This window comes from Trichechus manatus, unplaced genomic scaffold (genome assembly GCF_000243295.1).
Source record: "Trichechus manatus latirostris isolate Lorelei unplaced genomic scaffold, TriManLat1.0 scaffold00071, whole genome shotgun sequence".
Lineage (NCBI taxonomy): Eukaryota > Metazoa > Chordata > Mammalia > Sirenia > Trichechidae > Trichechus > Trichechus manatus.
The window spans coordinates 11,209,819-11,222,198 of NW_004444007.1; the positions used below are offsets into that span (position 1 = coordinate 11,209,819).

Below are 12,380 nucleotides of genomic sequence, written 5' to 3' on the forward strand. Positions count from 1 at the left end.
AAAGCAGAGAGTTACCATTTATTTACCATGTGTCCAGGACTGTATTAATAGCTTAACATGCATTATCTCATTTAATAATCAAAATACCTACGCAAAGTTAGTATTCTCATCCCCCATTTTATAGATAAGGAAATGTTTGGTAAATGCCTGTCAGATACTTACATTGGTAAATAGAAAGGCCTTTAAAAGAGATTGATAAGGGGCATCATCAAGACAGGAATGTATCTACATTTTCATTCCTCAGCCACTTTTTAAGCACTACTGGGAAGACGTTTGGCAAAGTGGTTTTGTAATCTGACTTCCTGGATTTTAATCCTGGCTCTGCTATTCACCAGTTCTGTGTTTGGGGTAAGTTAGTTAAATTCTGTAAGCCTCAGTTTCCTCTGTAAAATGGAGACAATGATTGTACTGATGTCAAAATTTATGAACATAAAGTGCTTAGAGTGGGGAAAGGCACATAGCTGTTACATCTTTTTGTGATATTCATAGCTCTGTTACATGGGGCTGCACTCAAGGAGCTAGTGATCCAGTTAGACAAGAGCCACATGAACAAAATCGTTAGGAATTAAGGAGTAATAAAAGGCTATATGATTCAATCCACAGAGGTAAGACCTAAGTCACGTCCCGAAGGATAAAAAAGCAGTTGTTGTCATCGATTCTGACTCATGGCGACCCATGTGTCAGAGTGGAACTGTGCTCTGTAGGGTTCTCAATGACTGATTTTTCAAAGTAGACCAACATGCCTTTCTTTTGAGGCACCTCTGGGTAGACTTAAACCTCCAACCTTTTGGTTAACAGCCAAGCGCATTAACCATTTGCACCACCCAGGGACTCCCCTGAATGATGGGTAGGGTTTATTTTATAATTACTGCTGTTTACAACTGTACTGTTGATGAGAACAGGAATTGCACAAAAACTTTACAAGCATTATTCTATTTAATCCTCAGGACAAATGAGGAAGGTGTCATTATCCATATTCTACAAATGAGGAAACTGAGGCTTAGAAAGGTTAACTAATTTGTCCAAAGTCACAAGCTTTTAAAGTGGGAGAGCTATAACTTAAAACTGATTTATCCCATCTTTAATTTTGCATAAATGTTTTTATATGCAAATCTCTGATCATTTCCTTAAGATGAATTCCTAGCTGGAGAACTGCCGGTCAAAAAGTATCAGCATTTTAAAAGCCTGCCAAATAGCCTCCAGGAAGATGGCGACATTTTACATTTTACACCTAAACGCAGAGTAGAGAGTGTTTGGCTTCTTGCATGATCGATAGAACTATCAAACAGGTTTGGAATTTAGGCTGATGAGGGCATGTTTATGGAAGAGAGAGGCACTCTCCTCACTGAAGGATGGATTCATTTTGGGAAGGAGGAGGAAGTAAAATTTGATCCATGGTGAGTGATGCAGGACTTTATCCTTACCTCTATCGTGCCCACTCTGGCAAGCCTTGGTGGCTTTGTAGGGGAGGTGGGGTAGATGAGGGCAAGAGTTAAGAAAGACAAGAGGGAAGAAGACAGGAGATTCAGCAGGTTTCTAGGCATGAACTGAGGAGGGCATGAAAATGGAGAGCTTGGAAGAAAGGCAAGGGAATGACCAGATATAGGAGACTGAATGGAGGGACCAGAGGGAATTTTCCAGAGATTAGAGGCTGTTGGTGTGGGAAATTTCTATTTAAGAGACAGTATGGTACTTGATGTTTCTTTTCATATTTTAGTTTAAGAATTGCAGCAGAATTCTAAACAGCAGCTATGAACTTATTTTAGGGAAAAACAAAAACCTTTAAAAATTATTTATCTGTAGTATACTGCTGGGGTGGAGTCTGTATATCTTTACATAGAATCACTTTTGATCACAAGGCCTCTAACCAGTTTGTTCTCACTCTCTGAAATTATCTTATTTAGTTACTTTTTTCTCCTCCTCACCAGTCCCTCACACATACTGGAGTATATACTGGAGTAAAACTTCAGGGGAGTAGAGACTCTTTTTGTTGCATTAACTCCCCACTCTGAAACAGTAGAAAAATGTTTGGAGATAACATATATATACACACACACACATATATATGTATTTATATATGTTTATATAAATATATATACATAGCCAAAACATATATATATTTTCTGAATTAATGAATAAACTCATTGCTCCAAGTATTCTAAAACATTTCGACAAAAACCTCATTTCTTCAGACTGTTCTAGGTCTCTCCTCAGGTACTATTAGACACTGAAGAGAGAGCAATGCATGAAAACAGACTTTTCTTCACTATGATCTCTCCTCACTGTGTCTGGAGTAAACAATGCGGGCTCAGTTTATTTCTGTAATTCGAATTTAGTGGTACAAACTCAGGCTGCCTACACAACTGAAAAAGAGTGGTATTTGGCTCAAAGAGTTTCTTAAATCATGACTTTCCCATTATGACACCGAATTCATGTAGGACAGGCAATTCAGCTGAAAATTAACTTAAAAATACTGTTAATAAAACAAATTTCCTGTCCACATCCCTTCTTGAGGAAACAAACAGGCACAGTACATTCTTTACCTTTAATTGGAGATTCAGAGTAGTATTTGTTTTAAAAGTATCTGATCTGTAAAATCATGGGGGGAGCGGTCTTCATAAACAGTAATCAATGTTGATGTTATAGATTTTTTGAAACTGCTGTAATAGTTTAAAATCAGTCAAATGAAGAAAATATATTTACGGATGGACTCTTCTCTCTACTTCTGTGCTTCTTCTATTTTCGCTTGTCTAGCAAACAAGATGCACCAACACTTACAAGTCTTGTTCACACCTGGTTCTCGCTGACACTGACCAAGGCCCCTTTCTGTACATTGTGTTCATCATGAGGCTGCCTTCTTTCTCTTACCTGGCTCTAAGGCTGCATACCTGACTACACACAACAGTTCTTATATTCAAAAGGAATGTTCATCATTTGGAGCCCTTGTGGGGTAGTGGTTAAGAGCTTGGCTGCTAACCAAAAGGTTGGCAGTTCAAATCCACCAGCTGCTCCTTGGAAACCCTATGGGGCAGTTCTACTCTGTCCTATAGGGTCACTAATGAGTTGGAATCAACAGCAATGGGTTTGGTTTGGTTTTGGCTCATCATTTTCTCCTTCTCTCTCTGCTTTTATTCCAGAAAGCACATTCCTTGTGTGAATCTCTTCAGGCTAAACCAAGCATTCCTCATTTTTTGTTAATAAATCTGGCAGCTCATTATGTGAAAAAGAAATTGATTAAGAAAATAGAAATTTTGCATAATTTGAGCAAGTTTCAGTCCCCCCTTAGACCACACATAGTTTCCATTTACTAAGATTAGAGTTACTTTCACTCAACCAGCGGAAATGAGGACCCTTCTGTTAGAACGGGCCATGCACATATTTCTCTGGCTCTTGGAAAGCATCCCTGCCTTATTTCTGGTGAACACAGTACACATTGAGGCAAAGACTGCTATGGTTTAAAAATGAAAGAATGTGGCTTGATCTAATTTTGCCCCTTCTTTGATTCATGAGTCTGTCATAAGTAAAGCTCCATCATCCGAGCTGTACCTTTTTATGTCTTACGGGGTAGATAAAAAGAGAATATGGATCTGACTGCATCTGCAGCAACATAACTTTTTAACGTGGTGGCATAGAGATTTTGCTTTTAGGGCCTTGTCTAGAGTTGCCAAATAGAGGATCCTGAGATGGTTTTCATTACAGAATCTTTCTGCAGACATTATTCAGGGTGGATCCTTTTGGAATGAAGCACTTAGGAATCTATATGACATCAGCATTTGCCTTAGAAATCTAGGGAGTGATGGGGTGTCATAGATTGAATTGTGTCCCCCAAAAATATCTGTCAACTTGGCTGGGTCGTGATTCCCAGTATTATATAATTGTGTAAAATTTTGTAATCTGATGTGATTTCCTTATGTGTTGTAAGATTCAATCACTATGGTCTAATAAGATGGGTTAGTGGCAGCTACGCTGATGAGGTATACAAGATTGGATAGTGTCTTAAGCCTATCTCTTTTGAGATACAAAAGACAGAAGCGAGCAGAGACACGTGGGAACCTCACACTACCAAGAAAGCAGTGCTGGGAGCAGAGCGCGTCCTTTGGACCTGAGGTTCCTGTGCTGAGATGCTCCCAGACCAAGGGAAGACTGAAGTATCACAAGGACCTTCCTCCAGAGCCAACAGAGAAAGCATTCCCCTAGAGCTGATGCCCTGAATTTGGACTTGTAGCCTACTGGACTATGAGAGAATAAATTTCTCTTTGTTAAAGCCATCTACTTGTGGTATTTCTGTCAGAGCAGCACTAGATGACTAATATATGGGGGAACAGTAATAATGTTTGATTTACAATTATATCCTAAAATCAGTGATGAGGAGCTGGAGTTAATGAGTTCTATCTCTCCTCTTCAGAATTCCCCCACTTTTCCATGTGGACAGGAGGCTAAGAGCATCATAGTTTAAGGGCAACTTGGGGAACAACTGGAACAACCAATATATCCCACCATTCAGACATCTTGACTAAGGCTTTCTGGAATTAACTTCTCCATGACCCTACTTGACATGGCATTCCCACTTGCAAGTGTTAGTAATGGGAGGAATAGTGCACCTTAGTCCTCTATTAGGCAAAAATATCTGGTCATCTAAATCATTAGGTTGTCTCATATTTCTTTAAACATAATGACTGAAAACCTATATGAATAAAATTCAGAAAGAAAGGGGAAAAGACTCCACTTACTTTTGTTCCTGGTAACCCTGGTAAGCCTGGTTCTCCTTGAGGACCAATGAAACCTGGTTCTCCCTTTTAAACAGATGGATACACAGGATCATTATGCATTTGACAGCAAATAAGTATAGTTAAACTGACTTCTTCCCTCTATTGGGATTTTCCTCCCTCAAGCACATACAGCTTTCTTACTGAGATGCAGCTACTGACTATAAGATTAATCAGAATTGGCCTTGAACAGTGAAAATACTTCTAACAAAGCTTTACAGAAACTTTAGAAGGTAAAAGTGACAAAGAAATCAGATAAATATCTTTAAAATTTCTTTTCTCATGTGCTGTCCAGTGCTTCTTACCACTTACCAAATTAATATCCATTATGTTTGATGGGTGTGGTGGGCAGCCTCTAAGATGGCCCCCAATGATCCCAGCCTCCTAGTGTTCATGTCCTTGTGTAATCCCCTACCCTTGAGTGTGAGCTGGATTTAGTGACTCACTTCTAATGAACAGGATATAGCAGAAGTGGTGGGATGTCACTTCTGAGATTAAGTTATAAAAAGACTCTGGTTTCCATTTTGGCAGCCCCCTCTTGGTCTTTCTCATTTGGCTTCCTTGCTCTGAGGGAAGCCAGCTGCCATGTTGTGAGCAGCTCTATGGAGAAGCCCATGTGGTGAAGGGCTGATGTCTCTAGTCGGCAGCCAGTGAGGACACAGGTCTGCAACAGCCACATAAGTGAGCTTGGAAGCAGATCCCCATCCTCAAGTAGTCTTCAGATGATAGCACTGCGCTGGCTGACAGCTTGACTGCAACCTTGTGGGAGACCTTGAGCCAGAGGCACTCAGTTGAGCCATGCTCAAATTCCTGCCCCTCAGAAACTAATAGATAATTAATGCTTATAATTTTAAGCCACTATGTTTTGGGATAATATGCTAGGTAGCAATAGATAGTAGTTTGGGAAGAGATTCAGGAAGGTTCAGTATGAAAAGAACAAAATCTCTCTGTGCCATACATCCTAAACCACAGCTTTGCTACCCAGAGGAAACCAGTGTTCGTATTTTCTTGAATATCCATAGAGGTTTTTTTTGTTTATATTTTAGGTATAAGAACTCAAATGTAAGAGTCTAGCTACCTGAAATGTATAATAAAATTTCAAAACAAAAAACCTAATGGTTCTGTTCCTACATTTCCTATGCCCCTGTCTCTGGATTACTTATTTTTGGTACAATTGTTATTGTTGTTTGATACATCAAATTTTTTCTAAGGCAGTGATTTTCAGCCCTTGTTTATGATACTTGGAGTTGAGTAGGAAGATACAGAAAGGATGTTTTACAAAAAGTGTCCAAATGTCATCAAATATTTTCAAACAAGTGAATTTAAAAATATGCTATATAAAACCTTGGGTATTCAGTATGGAATAAAAGATGTCACTACCACAAAAAAAGACCTAACTCATTAATTTGTATACCACATTGATATTACAGCTCAAACCTGATGCTCACGGTACTGATTTAAGAAAAAAAAAGGGGGGAGGGGAATTAATGCTTTAGGTTTATTTGCTTGTAAAATTTCTATAACTCTATGGTTCCTCCCCCCATATATAACCTTACACATCATGGAGAGGAGAAACTGAACAAATAATTTTGAGTGGTTCTCTTAATGGTATAAAATAAAAATTGGAACTATATTCAAAGAAATCAATGACAGCTATTTTACTTCTAGTAGAAGTGTTTAAATTACTATTTCATAAACAAAAAACAGAAGGAATCCATTTAATTATTTCTACTCATAAAATGAAATATACAAATACATAAATATTTCCTCCCCAGGCTCAAGGAAAAAGTTGTATTAAAGTCAATGTGCATTATTAGTAACAATTGACTGTCATGAAAATATAATGCAAGTTAATAAGTTGAATGTTTATAGGTAGACAAGACCTCTTGCATATCTTCAAGTAGAAATAAAATGATCTGATTGTTTAGCCAAGCAAATAGAAGCATACTAATAAAAGAGTAGAAAAAAGATTAAATGTTGCAAAAAAGATATTGGTTATGCAGGTTAGTGTCTAGCTCATAAAAACAAAATCAAGCATGCAGTTTCATAACTGACAAATAAACCAGTAAGACTGTGATTTCACTGGCTAGACCAAAGTGATTTTCCTTTCTTTTCTTTTTTTTAAAAAACAGAACCTGTATTAAGCTCCCCTTCATAAGCAAATAGAAAGTCTCCTTAAATACAGTGTTCAGGGGAACAATTTTTATTTCAAGATCTAAGACTGGCAGTTTGCAGTTTGTAATAATTTTAACACTATTAATATTGACTAAGGTTAAAGGCTTTGAGTATGATTAGTTATACCTTATCAAGCCCCTACCATATCTGTACATATTGATACATCTCATATTTCAATTTATTCAAGGGGAAATAGCACATTTAACCATAGGATTACAGTTTTATGTTGCTTCTGGAGCTCTCAATCGCTTTAGAGGCATTATCTCCATCCTCTCTGTATCTTGGCAGAATCCACACCACCCCCCAAAAAAAAAAAACCTGTTGCCATCAAGTCAGTCTGACTCATGGCGACCCCACGTGTTACAAAGTAGAACTGAGATCCATAGAGTTTTCTTGGCTATAATGTTTATGGAAGCAGGCTTCCAGGCATTTCTTTTGCAGAGCCTCTGGATGGGTTTGAACTGCCAACCTTTCTGTTAGTAGCTGAGCGCAAATGTTTGTGCCCCCCAGGGACCATCTTGGCGGGATAGGGAGGAGATGATGATTATGAGGCCATTAAATTTACAGTGTTTGTCCAAAGTCAGCCAGTGAGTCCATGCAAAAGAGGGTAGGACACTAGCCCTCAGTCTCTTTTCCTTTCTGCCTTTAAAGACAATTTGCTATGCAGTGAATTACTTAATATGGGTCTTCTAGCCATAGTCTTTGCAACGCCCACCAAATGACTGGGTGGGACTATGGAAATAAGGCGTTTGTGGCCCAACAAAGGGATTGGATAGCTTGCTAATAATGTAAATAAGGTGCATGGCACCCTTGTGGGGGTGAGACCATGCAAATACGGTGTGTGTGGCCCTAATGAGGGGATTGGTAAATTTTTCCATCTCTCTAGGCTAAAAGGGAGACATGAGGAGAGAGAGAGAGAGGAACTGTAACACGGAAGACGGCAAAAGACGGGGGTGCAACAGTAGTAACAGCGATAGCAGTGCAAGATGACAGGAACCAGGACCAGCGCAAGATGGCTGCGGTGGGGCTTGCCAACCCACAGAGCTAAGTGTTCTAACACTTGCCCTAGAAGGCCCCCAGCAGGGCCCAGCGGCAGAAGGCGAAAGAAGCTGTCCTGATAGAGGAACTGCACCCTGAGTTGTTCTTACTACTTCCACGATGATCCCAATTCCAAGTTATACTCTGTTACTTCCCTAATAAACCACTTAACTGTAAGTATTGTTCATGAGTTCTGTGACACATTGCAATGAATTTGATGTTGCAAAAAAGTTGATGGAGTAGTACATCTGTTTGGAAAAGTTAGACATTTGGGACATCTTTAACTTCTGCCTCATAGGAACCAGCTTTGTGCTGATCCTTATAAAAGAAATTATTCATTTGCAATTGTTGTAGTATATAAGCCAAGATCATGTCTATTTGTGGTCTTGAGCCAGTTGGGCTGTTTCTTACCCTCCTAAGCTTATTCCAGAGGTTCTCAAAAGTGTGCTCTGTGGACCCCTGGGGATTCCTAAGACCATTTCAGGAGTCCTTGAGGTCAAACTATTTTCATAAAAATGCAAGATCTTTCTTATTTACTTTCATTCTCTTATGAGTGTGTACCTTATGATAAGTTCATTGATATGGTTTCAGATTCCACATACACCTAACTTTCAAGAAACTACCATTTGTGGAGTTTGGTATAGTATCAAATAAGAATATCCACAATTATATGAAAAGGCTACTAAAATAACCCTCTCTTGTCCAATTAGGGAGCCCTGGTGGCACAGTGGTGAAGAGCTATGGCGAGCTAAGGCTGCTCACCAAAAGTTTGGCAGTTCAAATCCACCAGCCAATCCTTGGAAACCCTAAGGGGCAGTTCTACTTTGTCCTACAGGGTTGCTATAAGTTGGAATTGACTCAATGGCAATGAGTTTGTTTGTTTTGGGTTTTGTCCAATTATAGGAGTTCCTGGGTGGTGCAGTTAATGAACTTGGCTGCTAACCAAAAGGTTGGAGGTTTGAGTCCACCCAGAGGCACCTTGGAAGAAAGTCCTGGTGATCTGCTTTCAAAAAATCAGCAATTGAAAACCCTGTGGAGCACAGTTCTACTCTGACACACATGGGGTCTCCATGAGTCAGAATTAACTTGACAGCAACTGGTCAAATTACGTATCTGTGTGAGGTTGAATTTTTATCACGTACTTCAACCAAAACAAAAAATTGCAACAGATTGAATGCAGGAGCAGATATGAGAATCCAGCTGCCGTATATTAAGCCAAATATTAAAGAGGTTTGCAAAAAAAATTTATAGCAATGCCACTCTACCCACTAAACTTTCTTTGTTTTGGAAAATTGATTTATTTTTCATAAAGTATGTTATTTATGTTAACATGCAATGGTTTCTTTTTAAAAATTTTTTCTTAGTTTTACTTTCTAATATAGTAACTATCAATAGATGTAACCCTAAACAAAAGCTCTCTTCTGGTCCTCAATAATTGTTAAGAATATAAAGGGGTTCTGAGACCAAAAGCTTTGAGAATGGCTGCTGTATACAAAGGTACAGACTGAGTTAAAGGCTGGTTTTGCAAGCTAGAGACCTTAGGTGTCAAGTAATGGGAGATTCTGCTTATTTGTGGGGTAGGTTAGTCAAGACTTATTATAAGATAATGCAAGCAAAGCACTTGGTGCTGTCCCTAGCATGAAGTAAGTCTTCAATAAACGTTTATTATTATTGTCCTCACTGTAGAGGCCCAAATTATGCCAGCTTCATTATTATTAGCAGTAGTAGTAATATACTGCCTCTCATACGTTGTTGTTTATGCTATCAAGTCAATTCAGACTCATAGCAACCTTGCAGAGTAGAACTGCCCTGTATTGTTTCCAAGGCTATATTTACTGAAAGCAGATCACTACATCTTTCTCCTGCAGTGCTTCTGGTGGGTGTGAACAGCCGATCTTTCGGTTTGCGGCCAGCACTTAACCACTGTACACCAGGGCTCCTTTCCTCTGCAATCTAACTGGTGATATAAAAGGTGCCTTCTTGTCACCTTGCCATCTCCACTGGGTTATATGCAATCCTTCTTCAACCTCTTTCAAGAATCAATCCAAATTTTTCTCATGTGAATATATCATCATTTTATGAGACAATATCCATCTTTGAGGACATTTAGAATTGCAAAATCAAAAGAGGTTTAAAACACATGAGGACTGTGTTAGGTAGAGAAGTGACAGGTTTACCAAGAACGATTTTCCTTCCTTTAAGGAAAAGAGAGAAGAAAATAGCCATACCTATTGAATTTCCCTTAAATGAGTATAATCCTTTAAAAAAAAAATTGTGGCCTTTTGACAAGGACTGATGCACAGCTCCAAGATTCTAAAGATTCTAAGGTTACCTGAAATGTCTAGGAGAAAGGCAATAACAACCTGACATTATATAAATACTTAATGGGGTAAAGAAATAAGGAATGACTAGTCTACTGTAGTCAGAATTCTTATTAACCAAAATAGAGAAAAGAGACTGGATCAGAAAAAAGTGGGGATAAGCAGCTGAAAATATGATTAAAAGACAAAAGACATGCAGGGAATCATCTTTAGGGTAAATCAGGCTGCATAAAACTGAGGTAACATAAGTTATCAGGGCAAGAAACAGGAGAAATCACTATTCGTATTAGACTACGTAACAATTCTCAGAACTGTTTTACATATATAATCTCATTCAATTAATGGGAAATCGGAGAATGCTACATTGAAAATTATTCACACACATATGGTAAGGCGAGGGAGAGACACAATACAGGAAATTGGAACTATAATGGGATTAAGTGTTTACGTTGCTCTTAACGACGGAAAACATAAACCCAGAGTGGTGGTGTTTTTTCCTTTTCCTTTTTACTAAGGCAATTACCTGAACTGTTTGTGAAACTGTGAAAATCACAATTTCAATGAGTTGTTATAGGAATAGCATGAGGCAGGGAAGAACATAAAGCAGAAAGCCTTTGAAAAGGGCACATGCTGGTTATCATAATCAGGCAAAGTGGATTTAAACAGGCCAACAGTAAGGGAAATCGCTCTATCACTGAAGTGAAAACAATAAAATATGGCATGCTCTGAAACAATACTGATCTTTTAAGTTTATTACCTGTTAATATTTTTTTAAAAAATAACAAAATTGTCTAAGAAAAATAGGGGAAAGGTAGAGGCTTTAACATCTGGTTTGTCAAGTACGCCAGGGCACAAGGAATAACTTACGAATATGTTAGGAAGAGCACTGATCATTTCAGAGAGGAGGGCCAAACCAAAATCAAACCCACTGCCATCGAGTCCATTCTGACTCATAGCCGCCCTATAGGACAGAGTAGAACTGCCCCCATAGGGTTTCTAGGGCCGTAATCTTTATGGAGAATGCCACATCTTTCTCCCTTGGAGTAGCTGATGGGTTCGAGCCACTGACCTTCTGGTTAGCAGTCAAGCGCTTAACCACTGTGCCACCAGGGCTGCTTCAGAGAGGGGCAGGGAGGAGTAAAAGCCAGGCATGGGTGGAGGAGGGCATTTTGGGGGGTAGTGGGAAGTAGGGGGCTGAGGAGAGTGCATATGAGCAGGGTAAGGGGCAGTGCATAGGACAGGAAAAGGGAGATTTTAAGAAGCATTCTGGCAATTATGCACTTAATAAACACCAGTAAAAGACTTGAATTATTGTGATACTACTTTTGGCTGGGAACCCTGGTGGCGTAGTGGTAAGAGCTTCACTGCTAACCGAAAGCTCAGCGGTTGGAATCCACCAGCCACTCCTTGGAAACTCTATAGGGCAATTCTACTCAGACCTATAGGGTTGCTATGAGTTGGTGGAGACTCTGTTCCTTTTATAGCAACATATCACTGAGATCTCGGTCATGGCCGTATACAAATTACTATCCTATGTATTAACTTTCTGGGTAGAGAGTGATGGAGAGTAGGGGTAAGATGAAGTGGTGATTATAATTAAAAGTAAAGATGATTTTAATTAGAGCTTATTTTATATATATATATGTAAAATCAAGTGCCAATGTATATATATGTATATATATACACATATATATTTATCTTCATTACTTTTAATTTATCATCCAGGCAATTATCTAGCCCAAAAATCCAAATCAAAATTTCCACTAAGTCATTTTCGGGATAAATAAATCGGGTAGAGATTCTTTGAAATGGGCAGGTGTTGGCAGCTATTGTAGTCAAAAGGAAACAGGCATTTAAATACACAAACTCTAAGTAAGATAATGCTGATGCTGAAGTAAAAAAAATAAAATATAGGCTTTTCTTCTGGAAAAAATCACTAGTTTTTTAGTTTTAGGATTTGTTAATTAACTATTTTTTTTCTCATTTTTAAGTGACCAGAAAGCTTATTAAAATTAATTCTGAATTTATAAATTCTTTTTGGAGTTAAAATAAGAAAAAGGTAGTAAAGTTTACAGCTTTG

The 12,380-nt window shown here is 38.6% G+C and overlaps 1 protein-coding gene across 2 annotated transcripts in view; it reads right to left on the reverse strand.

The window, feature by feature from the left end:
* COL25A1 (collagen type XXV alpha 1 chain) overlaps nucleotides 1-12,380 on the reverse strand; it is a 527,832-nt gene that overhangs the window by 54,452 nt on the left and 461,000 nt on the right. For both annotated transcript variants that reach the window (XM_004380232.2, XM_004380233.1), the window contains one exon: nucleotides 4,731-4,793. In XM_004380232.2, the coding sequence (XP_004380289.1) occupies nucleotides 4,731-4,793 (63 nt within the window). The remainder of the gene's footprint in view (nucleotides 1-4,730; nucleotides 4,794-12,380) is intronic.